The 19,572-nt window shown below is 39.8% G+C and overlaps 1 protein-coding gene and 1 pseudogene across 1 annotated transcript in view; one reads left to right on the top strand and one right to left on the bottom strand.

Annotated features, from left to right (window-relative positions):
* The window catches only part of ACER3 (alkaline ceramidase 3), a 130,029-nt gene that overhangs the window by 12,944 nt on the left and 97,513 nt on the right, over window positions 1-19,572 (bottom strand). The window contains exon 7 of the mRNA XM_075546323.1: window positions 13,210-13,268. Within this exon, the coding sequence (XP_075402438.1) occupies window positions 13,210-13,268 (59 nt within the window). The remainder of the gene's footprint in view (window positions 1-13,209; window positions 13,269-19,572) is intronic.
* Window positions 1,146-2,009, top strand: LOC142446955 (plasmanylethanolamine desaturase 1 pseudogene; annotated as a pseudogene).

The raw sequence follows: 19,572 nt of genomic DNA, 5'->3' as shown, positions 1-19,572 counted from the left end.
TCTTTCAGCCCACGCTGTGAAGTAGACACATTCTTTCTATCTCACATATGTGGAAACTGAAGCTTGGTGAATTACTCAAAATAACAGCAGCTTATATATTGCTTCCCACATTCACGAGACATCACTGACTAACACGGAATCTCACACATGTGACGTACTGTTGGAAAGGAGCTCCTCAAGTTGGAAAGCTCTCAAAGTACAGCCGGGAAAAGTTGCCTCCTCCCAGAAGAGTCAAGTTTAAGAACAGAGTAAAGCTCGGGGACCCACATTTGCTGATGTGACAGACTCAATATGAGAATATACAGCTGCAAACATCTATTAATAACCAGAATGTGGAATGTATGAAGTAAGAATCTAAGAAATGTGGAAGTTGCCAAAAAGGAAGCAGAATGCGATGAATGTCACTATTCGAGGCTAGTGCTGGCCTTTTAGAGAATCCTATGATCTACTGTGCCTGGAATGACAAAGAGGAGAGGAACGGTGTTGCATTCATCATCAGAAAGAACAAGACGAGATATCTCCTGAAGTACAACATTCCACATACAAAGAAATATCCACATACAAAGAAAACCAGTGAATATAGCTTTCATTCAGACTTACATTGCAACCTCTAATGGCAAAGATACAAAACTTGAAGATTTTTACCAAATTGTGCAGTCTGAAATTGATCAACCATGCAGTCAAGATACACTGATAATGACTGGTTGGAATGTGAACGTTGAAAACAAAGAAGGATCGGTAGCTGGAGCATGTGGCAGTGGTAATAGAGATGCCATAGAGCTCCCACGATCGAACTGCACAAGACTAAAGACTTATTCATGGTGACATCCTTTTTTAACAATATCAATGGTGATTATACACACGGACCTCAAATGGTGTAAAACGCAGGATTCAAACTGACTGCATCTTTGAAAGAGGTGATGGAGAAGCTTAGGGGCAGGGACACACCATGAAACAGATGCAAGGTCAAGTTGAAGCTGTAAACAATGAAAGCAGTCTACAAGAGCCAAACTATGACCTTAAGTATAGAGATTATTTTAAGAATAGATTTGATTCATTGAACACTGATAATCAAAGACGAGATGGGTTGTGAGATAACATTAAGAACATCATGAGAGTGCAGCGGGCGGGCCGGGTGAGTGGTCATGGCAGGCGTCGAGGCCGGGCCGGGCCGGCAGCCAGAGCTCCAGGAGGAGGAAGCCGTGGCTTGCCGGGGCCGGGGAGCTGGCTGCGCTGTACTCGCCAGGCAAGCGCTTCCAGGAGTGGTGTTCCCTGGTCCTGTGCTTCGGCCTCATCGCCTACAACCTCATCCACCTCCTGCTGCTGGCCTCCTGGGAGCACACGCCCCTCGTCTTGCTGGGTGTGGTCGCAGGGGTAATAGTTGCGGACTTCCTGTCTGGCCTGGTGCACTGGGGCGCCGACACATGGGGCTCCGTGGAACTGCCCATTGTGGGGAAGGCTTTCATCCGGCCATTCCAGGGCACCACATTGACCCCACGGCCATCACACGGCACGACTTCATCGAAACCAATGGAGACAACTGCCTGGTGACGCTGCCGCCGCTGTTAAACATGGCCTACACGTTCCACACCCAGAGACCTGAGGCCCTGAAGCAGCTGTACCCTTGGGAGTGCTTCCTCTTCTGCCTGGTCACCTTCATCACCTTCACCAACCAGATCCACAAGTGGTCGCACACATACTTCGGGCTGCCTCCCTGGGTCACCCTCCTGCAGGACTGGCACATCATCCTGCCGAGGAAGCACCATCGCATCCACCACGTCTCGCCCCACGAGACCTACTTCTGTATCACCACAGGCTGGCTCAACTACCCGCTGGAGAAGATCGGTTTCTGGCGATGCCTGGAAGACATCATTCAGGGCCTGATGGGAGAGAAGCCCCGGGCAGATGACATGAAGTGGGCCCAGAAGGTCAAATGAGTCACTGAGCCTGCCTCCTCGTTGCCAATCTTCCCTAGACCCCCAACCAAAGCCATCTGCCAAACGCCAGCCTCCTCGCTCGCTGCGGCCCCTCCAACGGGGCTCCCAGCTCATCCCTGGTGACAAAGAATACTTGAGCCACCGGAAAAAAAAAAAAAAAGAACATCATGTATGAAAAAAAGCAGAAGGTCATTAGAAAGGCAGGCAAGAAAGAGAAGACCAAAGTAGATGTCAAAAAAGATTATAAAACAAATGGAAGAAATAATGCAATAAAAGAACTGAACAGAAGATTGTAAAGGGCAGCTCAAGAAGACAAAGTAAAGGGTTAGAATGAAATGTGGAAAGACTCGGAGTTATAAAGCCAAAAAGGTGGAAAAACTTGTCATCTCTTAAGCCAATAGACCTGAAGTGGAAAAAAAAATTGGAGGATCCCATGGACAAAGTACTACTGAATAATGTAGGAAGGAATGTTCAGAGTCACTGGACCCAAAATTACTGGTTGATGTTGAAGATGTTTTAGGAGGTAGTACGTGATGAACTAGTGGTACTGATGGAAGAAGCCCAAGCTACACTGAAGACTTAGGTGAAAAACAAGGCTCCAGGAATCAATGAATACCAATCAAGATGTTCCCACAAGCAATGCAACTCTGGAAGTGGTCACTCTTCTACTCCAAGAAATTTAGAAGACAGTTATCTGGGCAACTAGCTGGAAGAAATCCATATTTGTGCCCATTCCAAAGACAGGTGACCCAACAGCATGCAGAAAAAAGTGAGCAAGATTAATATCACGTGCAAGTAAAATTTTGCTGAAGCTAATTCAAAAATGGTTGCAGCAAGTACAGTGACAGAGAACTATCAAATTCAAGCCAGATTAAAAAGAGGATGTGGAAAGAGGGATTAATATTGACATCACATGGATTTTGGTTGAAAGCAGAGAATACCAGAAAGATATTTACATGAGTTTTTTTTTTTTTACCTTTCTAGATTTTTTTTTTTAACCATTTACTTGAGTTTTATTGACTACAAAAAAGGTATTCCACCTTTGTGGCTCTTAACAAATTATGAGCAGCGTTATGAAGAATGGGAATTCCAGAACACTTAACTGTGCATACAGAACAAGAGGCAGCTAAAAACAAACACAGCACAAGGGGATACTGCATATTTTAAAATCATGACAGATGAGCATCAGGGTTGAATCCCTACATTCCTTAATATTCCTTAGCATTCAATTTGTTTGCTAAAGAAATGATATGAGAAACTGGACTAGATGAAGAAGATTGTAGCATCAAGATGGTAGGAAAACTCATTAGCAACCTGTGATATTTATGACACAATCTTGCTTTCTGAAAGTGGAGAACTTGAAGCACTTACAGATTATAATCATGTATAACAGGTCCATGCAAATAATGTACACACACACGTTTTCAGTATGGATCACACCTCAACATAAATAAAACAAAAATCCTCACAACTGTGCCAACAAGCAACATCATGATAAATGAGAATACTGAAGTTGTCAGAATTTCATTGTCCTTGGATCACAATGAAGACCCATGGGAGCAGTGGTCAAGAAACCAAACAATGTGTTGTTATATTGGGCAAACATGCTTTAAAAGACCGCTTTAAAATGTTAACTCTACGGATAGCTATTGTTTTCTAACTTCCAGCTGTGGCTTTAAGTACAGTCCAGAATATTTGTATATACCTAACCCACAACTTTATATCGTCCGTGCTCTAGTATTCTGAAATTTCACAGTGCTGTCCGTGACGCGTGGATCCGTCCCCAGCTGTGTGGTGGGTGTTCAGTGGGCCCCTTCAATCTCATAATCCATGCCCTTCAGTTACAGTTATTTTGGCGATGGTTTTCTCCACTCCATTTTCTCTGTTCACTTCTTTTCTTAATGGTTGGTCTTTCTATTCTGGCCAGTAGTGTCTCTATTGATCTCGTAACAACCCTGTCAGACACAGTTGAGCTGCTCTTGATTGTACATTTTTATGGGAACAGAATGTCTCATCGTTCTCCAGTGGATTGGTTTGTGGGTTCAAACTGCCAAACTTGTAGTTAACAGTCCAACTTGTGACCCACTCTACTACCAAGGTTCCTAGATGCACAATGAGTTGGAACAACTTAATGGCAGTGTTTTTTTAATTTAATATTCCTATTAAGTTTTGCACTTTCTTATTTTTCTTTTAAATATATACTCACAGAGACTCCTTTATACTGTCTTTCAAACTCTTCAATATTTTTCAAATTTTTAATTCTAAGATCTCTCTCCTACACTCTTTCATATTTGTAGTTTGGCTGCTCCTTTATATAGCATAAATTTTTCTTTGTTGTCTTTTTTAAGAGAACATTTACTAAAGTCTTAATTAGGGCAAGAACAAGAAAAAATACATTAAGCAGATGAGCAAGACCGTTAGCACGAGGTTATAATGGTGTCCAAGGATTTGATGACATACAGAATTTTAAAAAGAACATGAAAAGTCTAGGAAAACTGTTACAAATACAATGTTGGCATCAGATTCATCATAGGTATAGTTGGAATTACTGGAGTGAAAACAGGACCCTGATTGGGAGATGCATGTTGTAGTAGACAGAGGAGCTTACACGGTTGGTCCAAGGGCCTCTCCAAAGCAGTGAAGGTATGATTCATGACTATGACACTCCCTAGTTCAGTAGTCTCCATCAGGGACACACTCAGGCAAGCCCCCAAGGGAGACTGCCCTTCCTGGACTGGTCCGGCAGGTGGAGGTTATGCCTTTTCCAATGCATCCTGTCTAAGGGCAAGGCTATTCACATCCTGGTCCATGTTTGGAGGGGAATCAACATGGCTTAATCCACATGGGGACTCTGCAAATGGACTTTGGGCTTTTATGGTCAATTGGTCTTCTCAAAATCAGGTGCTTAGAATTTGTGCTCTAATGTAGTTCTCCTCTGATCATGGATTTTATTATTTACAATCCTTGGATCACCCAGACTTAGGGGTCACTTCATTTAGATAGTTGCTTGTTTTAAGTCAAGCCTTTAAGTCTCCAGACACTATTCTCTCTGATAGCTAGTTATCATCTGATTTCATCACTGTACTTTGTATATCATATAATTCTTGATTCATGGAGTCCCTGGATGTTGCAAATGGTTAAGGCACTTGGCTGCTAACTAAAATGTTGGTGGTTTGAGTCCACCTAGAGGCACTTGAAAGAAGGCTTTGGAATCTACTTTTGAAAGTCAGCCTTTGAAAACCTGAACAAATTCTATTCTGTTACACGAGTCATTAGATTTGGAATAAACTTGATGGCAGCTGGTCATTCTTCAATAATAAGAGATACCGTATATTTCTGTTGTTGCTGATGTTAGGTACCATCAGGTTAGTTCCAACTCATAGTAACCCATGTAAAACAGAATGAAGCACTGCCTGGTTCTGGGGTATCCTCACAATTGTACTTGTACCAGTGAGAGTAGATTTAGAGCAAAGGAGATTACCTGAGACAGAAAGAAGTACTACACATAAGGACAAAAGGGTGAAGCCACCAAGAAGATATGGAAATCCTAAATGTCTGCATAAAAAACATAGAGCTGCAGAATACATGAAGCAAAAACTGATAAAGGAGAAATAAACAAGCATAATTATGTTTAGAGACCTCAGCAACCCTCTCAACAATTGGTAGAATGCCTACACAGAATATAAAAAATGATACAGAAGAATTCAACAACATACTGTGTAATAAAAGGTTTTGGCTATGGTTAATGCAGATGATGTTGTGTAGACATTATACTTTTTAAAGAAAGGAAGGATTGGCCCTTGACTGAACCCTGAGAGATAATCTAAATCTTCGAACTATCATACCTGATAAGAGTGTTCTTTTAATGCTATTTAATAATAACACATAACATCTTTTTCTTGTTCACTAAGGTCCTGAGCCATAGTATATTGATTTGAACCATACTGGGGTTGGAGATTGAGAAACTTAGGTTAGTCTGTGGGTACACCAAGCCTATCTGATAAACCCTCAATGACACCCATACTTGGGTGAGGTTCCTTGGTTGGTAATAATTTCATGTGACGCCATGCAGCAGTGCTGGGAAAACTAAGTACTGTCATGTCAACGCCTCTGAGAGAGGACAACTGGGAGCTGTCACCTGATTTCTCCTAGACTATGCACTATGTGCCGTTTTCTTTTACTGATTTTATATTGTCTCCTTTCACTGTAATAAACAGTAACTGTGAGTATAACAATTTTCCTGAGTTCTGTCAGTCCTAGCAAATCATTGAAACTGAGAGTGGTCTTGAGGACTCACAAAACAACAATCAACCAACAGAATCTAATCAACATCTCTAGAATAAGTCTTCTAACAAAAGCAGTCTACACATTCTTTTCAAATACCCACAGAACATAATATCAAGATAGACCATATTCTGGGCTAGAAAACAAACCTCGGCAAATTTGAAAGAACTGAAATCATACACAGCATATCCTCTGACAATAATGGAGTTAAAGTGGACATCATCTGTCTAAGTAAGATAGGCTGGATGAACAATCTGGAGGAGAAAACAACAGGACTGAGAGTTCTGGAGGACATGGGAGAGGGGAAGAGGTAGTGGGAAAGGAAGTGGTGTTAACAAACCCAGGGACAAGGAAACAACAAGTGATCCAAATCGGTGGTGAGGAGGGTGTAGGAGGCCTGGTAGGGCATGACCAAGGGTAATGTAACCAAGAGAAATTACTGAAACCCAAATGAAGTCTGAGCATGATAGTGGGACAAGAGGAAAGTAAAAGGAAATAGAGGAAAGAGCTAGAAGGCAAAGGGCATTTATAGAGGTCTAAATAAAGGCATGTACATATATAAATATATTTATATATGAGGATGGGAAAATATATCTATGTGCATATATTTATAGGTTTAGTATTAAGGTACCAGAAGGACATTGGGCCTCCACTCAAGTACTCCCCCAATGCAGAATACTTTGTACTATTAAACTGGCATTCCATGATGCTTACCTTCCTGACACAATCGCTGAAGACAAAGTGGGTGCATATAGCAAATGTGAAGAAAGTTGATGGAGCCAGGCTATCAAAAGATATATCATTTAGGGTCTTAAAGACTTGAAGGTAAAGAAGTGGCCATTTAGCTCAAAAGCAACCAAGCCCACATGGAAGAAGCACACCAGCCTGTGTAATCACAAGGTGCCAAAGGGAATAGTTATCAGGCATCAAAGAACAAACAATCCTATCACTGTATGCTCACCTCCCCAATAAGATCACCGAAGATCAATGGGTGCATAAGCAAATGTGGTGAAGAAAGCTGATGGTGCCTGGCTATCACAAGATATAGCATCTGGGATCTTAAAGGCTTGAAGGTAAACAAGCGGCCATCTAGCTCAGAAGCAACAAAGCCCACATGGAAGAAGCACACCAGCATGTGTGATCACAAGGTGTCGAAGGGACCAGGTATCAGGCATCAAAGAACAAAAAATTATATTATTGTGAATGAGGGGGAGTGCCGATTGGGGACCCAAGGCCCATCTGTTGGCAAATGGACATCCCCTTGCAGAAAGTTGTGGGGAGGAAACGAGACAGTCAGGGTGCAGTGTAGCAACGATGAAACATACAACTTTCCTCTAGTTCCTAAATGCTTCCTCCCCACCCCCACTATCATGATCCCAATTCTACCTTACAAATCTGGCTAGATATCAGGAGGGTGGAGGGAGGGTGGGGTGGAAAGGGGAAACCAATTACAGGGTTCTACATATAACCTCCTCCCTGGGGGATGGACAACAGAAAAGTAGGTGAAGGGAGATGTTGGTCAGTGTAAGATAGGGCAAAATAATAATTTATAAATTATCAAGGATTCATGAGGAAGGGGGTAGTGGGGATGGAGGGGGGAAAATGAAGAGCTGATGCCAGGCGCTTAAGTGGAGAGCAAATGTTTTGAGAATGAGGGCAACAAATATAAAAATGTGCTTTACACAACTGATGTATCTATGGATTATGAGGAGTTGTATGAGCCCCCAATAAAATTTTTTTTAAAGTGGAAACACTGACAGAATGAGAATGGGGTAGTCTCCAAACACTACACTAGAAACAATGTACCTCTGAACAAATCATAGCCCAAGAAGGGAGTGTCAAGGGAAATACATAAATACAGTTAGTCAATGAAATGAATAAAATTGAAAATATGGCAAAAACGATGGGACCCATCTAAAGTAGTGTTGAAAGCACAATTTCCCACAGTATATTCTTAAGAGAAGCCTCAAATCAATAATTTAATCTCTAACTTCAAGAACCTCCAAAAAGAGGAACAAAGTAAGCCTATAGCAAGCAAAAGTAAGGAAATAAAAGAAATAATTGAAATAGAAAAAGAGAAACTCAATGAAGCAAGAAAGTCAGTTTGTTTGTTTTTTTACAAAGTTGACATAGCAGCAGCAAGAATGACAAGAGAAAGAGAAGACACACATCACCAACATCAGGAATGAAATAAAACATCACTACAGACCCTGCAGTCACCAAAAGGAAAACAGAGGAAATGCAATGAACAACTCTACACATGCAAATTTGACAACTGACGTAAATAAAATGTCTCAAAAACATAAACTACTGTCATTTACTCTACATGAAATTATGAGTCAGCATTGACTTGCTAGCAATGAGTCCTTTTTCCTTTTTGGTTACTAAGGAAATTGAATTTATAATTTAAATAAATAAATACATAAATGATCAGGTCAGGTGGTTTCCCTGGAGAATTACACTAAACATCTAAAGAATTAGTACAGTTCTATACAATCAATCACTTATAAAAGAAACAGGTGCAGTGGAAACATTTCTCAATTTATTTTATGAAGCTAATATTACTCTGAGGCCAACAGCAGATAGTACAAAAACCGAAAACTACAGATCAGTAGTAAAGTAGTAAGCAAGAATATAGGTATAAAAATATACAGATACATATATAATTATATATCATGATTAAGTGGATTTATTCCAGGATTCATACCTGGTCCAATATTTGAAAATTAATCAATGCAATTCACCACATTAACAGATGAAACACACAAAAAATCACATGATCCTATCAAATGATATAGAGAAGCATTTGACAAGATCCAACAACTATTCAATATGTAATTCTCATAACATTAGGAGTAGAGGGAAATTAGGAGCCTTGGTGGTACAATGGTTAAGAACTTGGCTGCTAACCAAAAGGTCAACGATTTGAACCCACCAACTACTCACTCTGCAGGAGCAAAGACCTGGCAATCTACTCGAGTTGAAGACTACAGTGTAGGAAACTAGGGGGCAAGTAGAGTAGAACTGAATTGACAGCATCTGACAGCACATAGGACAACTTATTCAACTTGATAACGAACATGTGAAAAAGATAGCTATGCAGCTAATATTGTACTTCCTGGTAAAAGACTGAATGCTCTCACACTAAGATCAAGAAAAAGGTAAGAATGTCTGCACTTACCACTCTTAAATCAACATAGTCCTGGGAATTCTAGTCAGGGCAGTAAGGCAAGGAAATAAAATAAAAAGCATATACATCAGATAAAAAGAAATAAATCTGTTGCTATTAACAGATGAAGTGATTGTTTACATAGAAAATTCCAAGGAATCAAAAATCCAAAAATAAAACAAAAGACTCCTCATCGAACTAATAAGTGAATTCATCAAGGTGGTAAAATGAAAGATAAACATTGTAAAATCAATTGTATTTTATATACTATCAGTGAACATTTGGAACATTGGAGCATATATTAGGAAAATATAATACTGTGGATAATTAATTTAATAAAAGATGTACAGGACTTTTATTTTTAAATGACAAAATACTCGTTTAAAAATCTAAATAAATGATGACACATATTTTGTTCATGGACTGAAGATTCAATGTCATAAAGACCTCAATTCTCTCCAAACTGATATATAAGTTTAGAGGGATAAATCTCAACATCGTTTAAACTAAGGTATTATTATAAAACATATATAGAAAACAAAGGAATGTGAATAACTAAAGCAATTTTGAAAAACAAGAATGAAACAAGAAACAGTCTACGTAATCTGAAAATGTATGATAGGACTACAGCACTGAGAGAGACACACATAAGTCAATGAAGTAGAATAATGAGCTCAGCAATGTTAGGTGCTGTTGAATTGGCTCCAACTCAGTGACCCCACATAGCACAGAACAACACATGGCCTAGCCCAAGGCATCCTCACAGTCCCAATCATTGCCATGTTTGGGTCCACTGTACACACTGTGTCAATCCATCTTGATTGCCTCCCTCATTTTTGTTGATCCTCTACTTTACCAAGTATGATGTTATTCTACAGGGGCTAGTCCCTCCTGATAACATGTCCAAAGAGCCTGATTTATGATATTGAGCTTTTCCATTGTCTCTTTCCACAGGCTCAAGCAATGGTTTCTGAATATTATATCAAGTGAGGTCCACATGAATAGTTACAATTTATATTGTTGAAAAAGGGTCTTATAAAATTCTGTCATGCAAATTTCAGCTTCATGTCTATCATCAATGCTACATATTCCAGCTACCACATGTCTTTTTTCCTCCAACTTTCATATTCACCAGTAATTATCAATGCATTCCTGATTGCATATGTGATCAGTTTCAAACTTTGAAGGTGTAAAAATCTTCAATTTCATCTTTGGCATTAGTCATTAGTACATGCATTTGAATAACAGTCATATTACTAGTCTTCCTTGTATGTACGTGTATGAATCTTAACCTATCACCGAAACTGTACTGAAAGATAAACTTTAAAATGTTCATATAAATCAGTGGAACAGAATAGAGAACTCAGAAATAGACCCACACAAATATACCCAAATGATTGTTAATAAAGGTACAAAGGCAATTCCATGGATAAAGAATACTTTTTTTGAGCAAATGGTGCTGGAACAACGAGGCCAAGAAAAAAACCAAAAACAACCTCCACCTAAGCCTCAAACCTTGTAAAAAAATTGACTCAAAATTAACCACAGCCTTAAACATAAAATATACAACTATACAGACTTTTAGAAAAGAAAGAAAGAAACATGGGAGAAAATCTTAGGATCTAGGGTTAGGTACAGAGTTGATAGATTTGATACTAAAAGCACAACACATAAAAGGAAAATGGATATATATTGGACCTCATCAGAATTTCCTTTGCGAAAAGACTCTAATGTGGACGAAAAGGTAGGGGACAAAACAAGAGAAATATTTACAGACTACATATCTGATAAAGAACTAGCATCTAGACAACAGAACCCACTGAAAAACCCACTGCCAGTGAGTTCATTTTGACTTACAGAGATCCTATACTGGGTTTTCAAGATTGTATATATTTTTTGTTTGTTTGTTTGTTCCCCTCCCTCTCCACTCCCCAACTGTATATCTTAATGGGAGCAGCAGCTTCATCTTCCTCCCAAGATTCAGCTGGTAGGTTTGAACTCTTGACATTGTGGTTAGCAGTCCAACACCCAACCCACGGCACCACTAGCTTCTTTGCAGGAGGAGTAAACAGTCTCATCTTTCTCTCTCAGAGTAGCTGGTGGAATTGAATGGTCAGTCTTGAAGTTAGCAGCCCAGTGTGTATTTCACAATAGCACCAGGGGCCCTTATTATGAATTCTACTCGGCAATAAGGAAGAATAGATTACTGATACACAAAAATGGGATGCACCGCTAGAGAATTTTGCAGTGTACAACAGCCAACCTAAAGGTTACAGGCCCACTCTAAACTTATCAATACGAAGGTGCCAACGACCAGGCTGTTAGGCATAACTAGAGTTATGCAAGGGCCATGTCCCATCTTTGGGATTGGTATCCCCACAGGGTCAATCATTGTCCATTGGGCACTTCTGGTGTGTCCAGAGATGTGTGTGATGTGGGAGGCCCCTTCCCCACTACCATGGAGCCCAAGAGGGGTGGGATCAGATGTTTTCCAATGCCTGCTGCCTCCTACTCTTGGCCAGGACCCCATTCATTGTTTTGCCTGCCACCTACAGCTGCCCTGGTGGGGGGATCCCACTGGACTTGTGTGTCCCATACCTTTAGGTTCCCCTTCCCTCGTCCTTCCATTTGTGCCATCTCCTACTAACCTCTCAGCATCTTTAGGCCTTTGACTGGCTCCCCCTGCCTGCTTGTGTAGCACTGTCCCAAGGCCACCTTGTGCTCTTTGTGGCCAGACTGAGATGAATGAGAGAAGGTATGCCACAGTCAATCAGCCACTGTTTCCCATGCCATTGCTGGGGCCTCTGGTATTGTTTGGCCTGGCTCATGGAGGGTACCCTGGCCTGGACCAATGGAGGTGCTAGCTGAGACTGTTTCCAATGTTGTAAATGTGACATGAAGGATAAAAAGACAGTCAATAAGTATATGATTGAATGAAGAATAAGTATATGAGATGATTCCATTTATGTAATGATAAAATTATAGAAATGAAGAACAGATTAATGGTTTCCGGAGGTTAAAGACAAGGGGCAGGAGGAGAGAGGCGTGGGGAGACAGAAGAGAATTGGGTGTGGCTATAAAAGGGTAACATAGGTGCCCTTGAGATGACGGGATTGTTCTGCATCTTGACTATAATCATGTTAAATACCAGTATGGATATTGGAGTTTTACAAAATGTAACCATTGGAAGAAATTGGGTAAAAGGCACAGGGGAGCACTGTGTATTACTCTTTATAAATACATGCACTTTTACAATCATCTCAAAATCCAAAGTTTAATTGAAAAATGAAAAACATAACCAACCCAGAAATCATACTATATACTGAATTGCTGCTGTATGGCCAGGCCCTATTTAAGGAACTCACATGAATATAATTTCATATTTAATCTTTATGAACTCTAAAAATTATGTCCACTTCCCAAGTGATAGTTTATGGAAGTGATTCTTTGAGATATCAGTAACCTTCTATGAAAGGTGGTATGTAGAGTATCCTAGTCAAGTAGGTTTGAGAAATATACTTAAATAATCCTTTAAAAGTTATAAATATACCCTAAAGTTATTTTTCAAAAAGGGTGACTGTAGATTTTTTTCATTTCTTTGATTTTAATAACTACTGTTTTGATGTTATGCCTGTACATAGCTTGCTTGAAGAACTAGTATTGTTTGTAATATGCTGTTAATAAATGTTGTGCTGTAGGCTTCTATTAATATCCCTGCTGGAGCAAGGTTTTAATTGTGTTATCTAAATTTGGCAATAATTTTATTGTTACAAGTCTGATAATGCTCTAATCACAGTGTTGATTATCCAGGATACTTACCATGTAACAATATAAATAGAACGTAGTACTAATGTGAAGACCAGTATTCCATACATGACCTGAATGAGAAGGGAAAATGAAGTTAGTTGACCAAAATTCTTTGGCAAAGGAATTATGTTTTGTCTCCCCAAAAAGCTCTCTTATCTAAATGTACACATTTTTTACCTTTCATTACATTTTAAAGAGCACCATTAAAAGTATAAATGATTGTTTAAGTCAGAGTCATGTCAACCTCAGAGGAACATTGAATAACCTGTTTGTAAATAAACAACATTAGAAGTCCTATGTTAATTTTAATTCTCAAGCGCTAGATGATTTTTTAAATATCCACTGAAATCTCAGCAAATGCTATAAATTTATCTCACACTCCCTAGCACATGCCTTTTCTTTAGTTTTGCTGTCATCAAATAACTGTGCTTCCTATTTTACAGAAGACAATATAGTCACACTCTTTCACATCTCTTCTAAAGGGGTGTCTGCATGCACACAAATTTTCTCTGGGCCAGTCTGTCAAGAGAGAGGGGCCCACTTCTTGACCAAGGCCTATCTAAGTCCCCTGAATTCTGTACTCTGTATGCTCCCACATCTTCCTAGATCTGGCTCCATAGATTAACCTCTTCTCTCCTGCATTCATCATTGCATGGGTCCTACTACCTGAAATATTCATGAATATTACATTCATGTAATTCCAGTTTTATCAGCCTCTATTCTCCACAATGTTGGCAAAATATCCTTTCTAACATGCAAGTCTAACCCTTTCACTCTGTCAGTCTCCATCTTCTGCTTTACTCTAAACATGGCGTTTGAGACCTTACTCTAACTCTGCTTACCTTTTGAGCTCTTATCTCTTACATCCAAGACCTTATAATATAACCCTACCAACTAGTTGTGCCAGTGAGACAACCAAGTAGCATTCTCGACCAGAAGTTGGATATCTGGGGTTAAAGATTAGAAGAAAAATTTGAGGAGGGGTGCAATACGTGAACTATTTAATATGGCTTTTCCAACTATGGCCTCTGTTAATTCCTACCAAATGACCATTGCTTTTCTGATGAGTCTGGGTAGGCATGGGACACATACTGACTGAATTGTATGCTTCAATTAGGAGTAACTATTAACAGGGTTAATTGTGATTGCCATTCTTCTAGGTATAAAATCAGCCGTCTCAGATGCAGAAAGTGCGGATTTCACTACCAACAAGAAGTATGCACAGTGACCCTCCTTAATGTGGGAGACAGCTTTCATCAGAGGAGCAATAGTGGGGCAGTAACAACTAAAGGAGGAACTAGAGCATGAGTCAGAGTAGCGGACTTCCCAGCCCACAGAGCAAGTAACGTTGAGTGCATTTGGCCTAGAGGCTGGCTGCTGGAGTGGGGTACCATTGAGCACTTAATTAGGGGAGCTGTGTTTGCTCACAGACCTGGAGCTTAGTGCCTTTCAGCTGAGGCAATCACATACTTTGAATATGTGTTCTAGAGAAATCAGTCCTTAGAAAAGGTTATCGGGCTGGTAAAATAAAGGGTCAGCAAAAAAGAGGAAGATCACCAAGGAGATGGATTGACATAGTGGCTGCAACAATGAGCTTAACAATTGTGAAGGTAGTTCAGGACCAGGCAGTGTTTTGTTGTTGCACACAGAGTCACTAAGTGTCTGAGCCAACTTGATGGCTCCTAACAACAATTATCTACATTCAAGACCAAGTCTCAGAGTCTCTTCTGACATTCACTTTGATCTTTCTGTTCTTTGTTTTTTCAATGCTCTTTTGCTTTCACTGTGTATGATGTTCTTGATGTTATCCCACAGCTCATCAGGTCTTCTGTCCTTAGTGTATAATGAGTCAGATCGACTCTTGAGATGCTCTTGAAATTCAGGTGAGATATACTCAAGGTTGTACTTTGGGTTTTGTGGACTTATTTTTATTTTCTTCAACTTCAAGCTGAACTTACATATAAGGAACCGATGGTCTATTATGCAGACGGCTCCTGGCCTCATTTTGGCAGCTAATATTAAGCTTCTCCACTGTTTCCTCCTGCATATGTCGTCTATTTGATTCTTGTGTCCTTTATCTGGTGAGGTCCAGTATACAGTCACTGTTCATGTTGCTGAAAAAAGGTATTTGCAAAGAAGTCATCGGTCTTGCAAAATTCTATCACGCAATCGCCACTTTCATTTCTATCACCAAGGTTACATTTTTCAACAATTATTTTTGTTTCTAATTTTCAAATTCCAATCACCAATAATTATCAATGCATCTTGCTGCACATTTGATTAGTTTCAGACTGAAGAAGTTGAGAGTTCTTCAATTTCTTCATCATTAGCTTTAGTGGTAAGGGCATAAATGAGGACAATAGTTGTATGAACTGGACTTCTTTTTTTTTTTTTTTTTTTCCACTTTTAGAACTGGACTTCTTTATAGGCATCTTGATATCATTGTATCATAGACAGAAGTATACTTCAAGTTAGATCTGGACATGTTCTTTTCTGAAGATGAATGTGGCACTATTCCTCTTGAATCTGTCCTTTCTGGCATAGTAAACTATGATCATCTGGTTCAACATTGCCAAAACCAGTACATTTCAGCTCATTTAAGACTTAGGATATATCAATGCATGAATACTTTCTTTTATTAAATTGGCACTCTACGATGCTCACCCTCCCGACACAACTGCTGAAGCCAAAGTGGGTGAACAAGTAAATGTGGTGAAGAAAGCTGATGGTGCCCGGCTATCAAAAGAGATAGTGTCTGGGGTCTTAAAGGCTTGAAGATAAGCAAGCGGCCATCTAGCTCAGAAGCAACAAAGCGCACATGGAAGAACACACCAGCCTGTGTGATCACGTGGTCCCGAAGGGATCAAAAGTCAGGCATCAAAGAACAAAAAATCATATCATTGGCTGCACACCTCCATGATAGGACCGCTGAAGACAAACGGGTGCATAAGCAAATGTGGCGAAGAAAACTGATGGTGCCGGCTATCTAAAGACATAGTGTCTGGGGTCTTAAAGGCTTGAAGATAAGCATGCGGCAATCTAGCTCAGAAGCAATAAAGCCCACATGGAAGACGCACACCAGCCTGTGCGATCACGAGGTGCCAAAGGGACCAGGTATAAGGCATCATGCAAAAAAGAAAAACTATACACATACACACACACACACACACACACACACACACACACCATAGTGAATGAAGGGGGAAGTGCAGAGTGGAGACCCAAAGCCCATTTGTCAGCCACTGAAGATCCCCTCACAGAGGGGTTTAGGAGAGGAGATGGGTCAGTCAGGGTGCGATGTAGTACCGATGAAGAACACAGCTTTCCCCCAGATCCTAGATGTTTCCTCCCCCCAACTACCATGATCCGAATTCTACCTTGCAGGGCTGGATAGGGCAGAGGTTGTACACTGGTACATATGGGAGCTGGAGGCACAGGGAATCCAGGGTGGATGATACCATCAGGACCAGGGGTGTGAGGAGCGATACTGGGAGAGTAGAGGGTGAGTAGGTTGGAAAGGGGGAACTGATTATAAGGATCCACATGTGACCTCGTCCCTGGGAGACGGACGGCAGAGAAGGGGGGGAAGGGAGACTCAGGATAGGGCAAGATATGACAAAATAACAATCTATAAATTATCAAGGACTCATGAGGGAGCGGGGAGGGAGGGGAGAAAAAAGAGGACCTGATACAAAGGGTTTAAGTGGAGAGAAAATGGTTTGAAAATGATTAGGGCAAAGAATGTACGGATGTGCTTTATACAATTGAAGTATGTCTATGTATGGATTGTGGTAAGAGTTGTATGAGCCCCTAATAAAATGTAAAAAAAAAAAAGACTTAGGATATAGATCTTTGAGTTCCATTTCATTTCTGACAACTTCTGATTGTCCTAGATTCATATTTTATACAATCCACATTCCAATTAGTAACAGATATCTGCATGTGTTTCTTATTTTGAGTCGTGCCCATGAGTAAATAAGGACCCAAAAGCATTACTCTGTCATTATGGTCGGCATTACTTGGAAGGAGAAGCACTGTCTCAGTTGTATTGTGAATGCTTTCCATCCAGAGGGGCTCATCTGCCAGCACTAAATCTGACAAAAATTTCGCTGCTACTCATAAGGTGTTCAGTGGCTAATCTTTTAGAGATGAACAGCCTATTTCTTCTTTGTTGTCTGTTTTTAGTCTGAAGCTCCAATGGAGCTAATTCACCTTGTGAGAGACTACTAGTATTTAAAAATACTGGTGACATAGATTCCAGCATCATAGTCACACACAAGCTGCCAAAGCATGACAAACTGGGACACAAGTGGTGTAGGGAATAGATTACTCAGGGAGTATTTGACCATATCAAATGATAGGGTAAGGAATGAATCTATACTGTGGTGGTATAATGGGGCCTCCTCAAATGGAAATTCTTCTCCAGAATCTCTCCCCTCACCGCCCTCCATCTCACCACTCACTCCTGTCCCCTTCTCTTGTGATTTTTTGTTCAACTGTCAATATATCTAACTTGATTTCCTAGGCTCCCTTGGAGCTAGAGATGGCCACGTGATCTTTGCAACATTTTTCTATGCACAGTCTAATTTTAATAATTAAAAATAGAATATATATTTTCTGCCTTTTGAAAATTTCATCTAGCAATATGTATTTTAGACTTAATTTTCATATCATTCCATAGTTATTTTCAATCTCTAACCTCTACAGACTATGCAAACAATATCAGTGTTTTCTCTCTGCTAAAACCCAAACAACAAATCACACTGCCATTGAGTCCATTCGAAAAGCATCCTGGAAATATGCTGTTTGTAAGTCAGGACCTCTGGAACTTATAAACTAAGAAAAAGGTAGGTCATGTTTCTGTTGGAAATGGAGAACTAAAGCACACTGAGAAAGACCGAGAAAGGCAAAGCTGCTGCATGGAAAGAATCGTAAACAATGAAACTGAGCGGTGAAAGAGGGTGTCTATGAAGTGAGACATAGCTATCAAATGAGACCTTGAAAATAGAAAATACATTTTGATGATAATGAAGAAGACTGTTTTCCAATGATTCATTCCTTGAATGACGTCAATAAATAGTAAAAAATTGCAAATAACTCACCAGTTGAATTTTTTACCAAATATTTATCATCCAAGGCTTACTCAATGCCAGGTATTAGACTAGGCCTTTATCATTCAAAGATGAAAAGACAGAATTCCTTACAATTAGTTCAGTCTGACAGTAAAGAGAGGGTATCACACTCCTAGCACCTGAATCTAGCTTCTAAGTTACATTCTCTACTAAAAGGAATCAGGATGCTAAGGAGAAAAGGCGGATTTGAAGCCTAGAGCATAGAAAGAACAAAATGAGCAGGATCATCTTGTGTTTTTAAAAATAAGGAATACTCAAAGGAATGATGAGAATGAATACTCAACGGATATGGTGCCAGCTTGAAAGGCCTAATGTGATCATTTGTATACCCAAATAAATAATGATAGCAACAAATTATAGAGAATTCACTATAAAATTCTTATTTAATCATGAAGTGACACAGACTAACTTTACAGTGAAGTCTAGGAGACACTACCTTAATCAAATAATCGGAGTTAATATCACCAGTAATGGGAGAAATCAAAATCATGCACTACCTAATAGGATGCAACGAGAAGAATACTGTAAAAACATTTGGCAAAATGAAATGGATGGGCATCTTACAAAATAACTGGCCAAAGTCACAAGTTTCTGGGTTATAAAAGTCAAGAAAAGACTAAAGTTCTAGTTCCATGTGGGAAGAGACTAAAGATGCACGGAACTAAAACAATGAAAATTTCTGGAACAAGTAACACAACATGAATAGGCTCTGAGGATTCTGATGGTTGATTACAGTTGGGCAGAGACCCTCTTTTTGTGTGTGAACTAAACACTGGAGTATACCCTGATATGATGGCAACACTATTGCAAATGGTTCGTGGGATAAACATTGCTTAGTACTGTCTTTGCAACTTTCTTTGTAAATTTGATATTAAGAATAAAAATGAATATGGAAGAACTACATTCTAACCCACTCAGACAATTTATCAGCTTCCTACTCTAACCTCTAGAGGGAGCGCAAGCCTGTCATTCTAGCAGAAAGACACTGAGTTCAACAGTGGTAAAGAGTGGCTCATCAGAGCGGAGATTTGTAGGGATTTGTGTACTACATCAGGGTGAATGGACCTGTTGTAGTAATAGGTAATGAGATTTAAGCATCTTTAAAAAATCATTTTATTGGGGGATCTTAAAAGTCTTATCACAACCCACATATATATCCATTGTGTCAAGCACATTTGTAGCCCTCATCATTCTTAAAACATTTGCTTTCTACTTTAGCCCTTGGTACCATCCCATTTTCCCC

This window comes from Tenrec ecaudatus, chromosome 4 (assembly GCF_050624435.1).
Source record: "Tenrec ecaudatus isolate mTenEca1 chromosome 4, mTenEca1.hap1, whole genome shotgun sequence".
Classification (NCBI taxonomy): domain Eukaryota; kingdom Metazoa; phylum Chordata; class Mammalia; order Afrosoricida; family Tenrecidae; genus Tenrec; species Tenrec ecaudatus.
The sequence above is the reverse complement of the archived record's forward strand: the minus strand, read 5'-3'. Positions and strand labels throughout refer to the sequence as shown.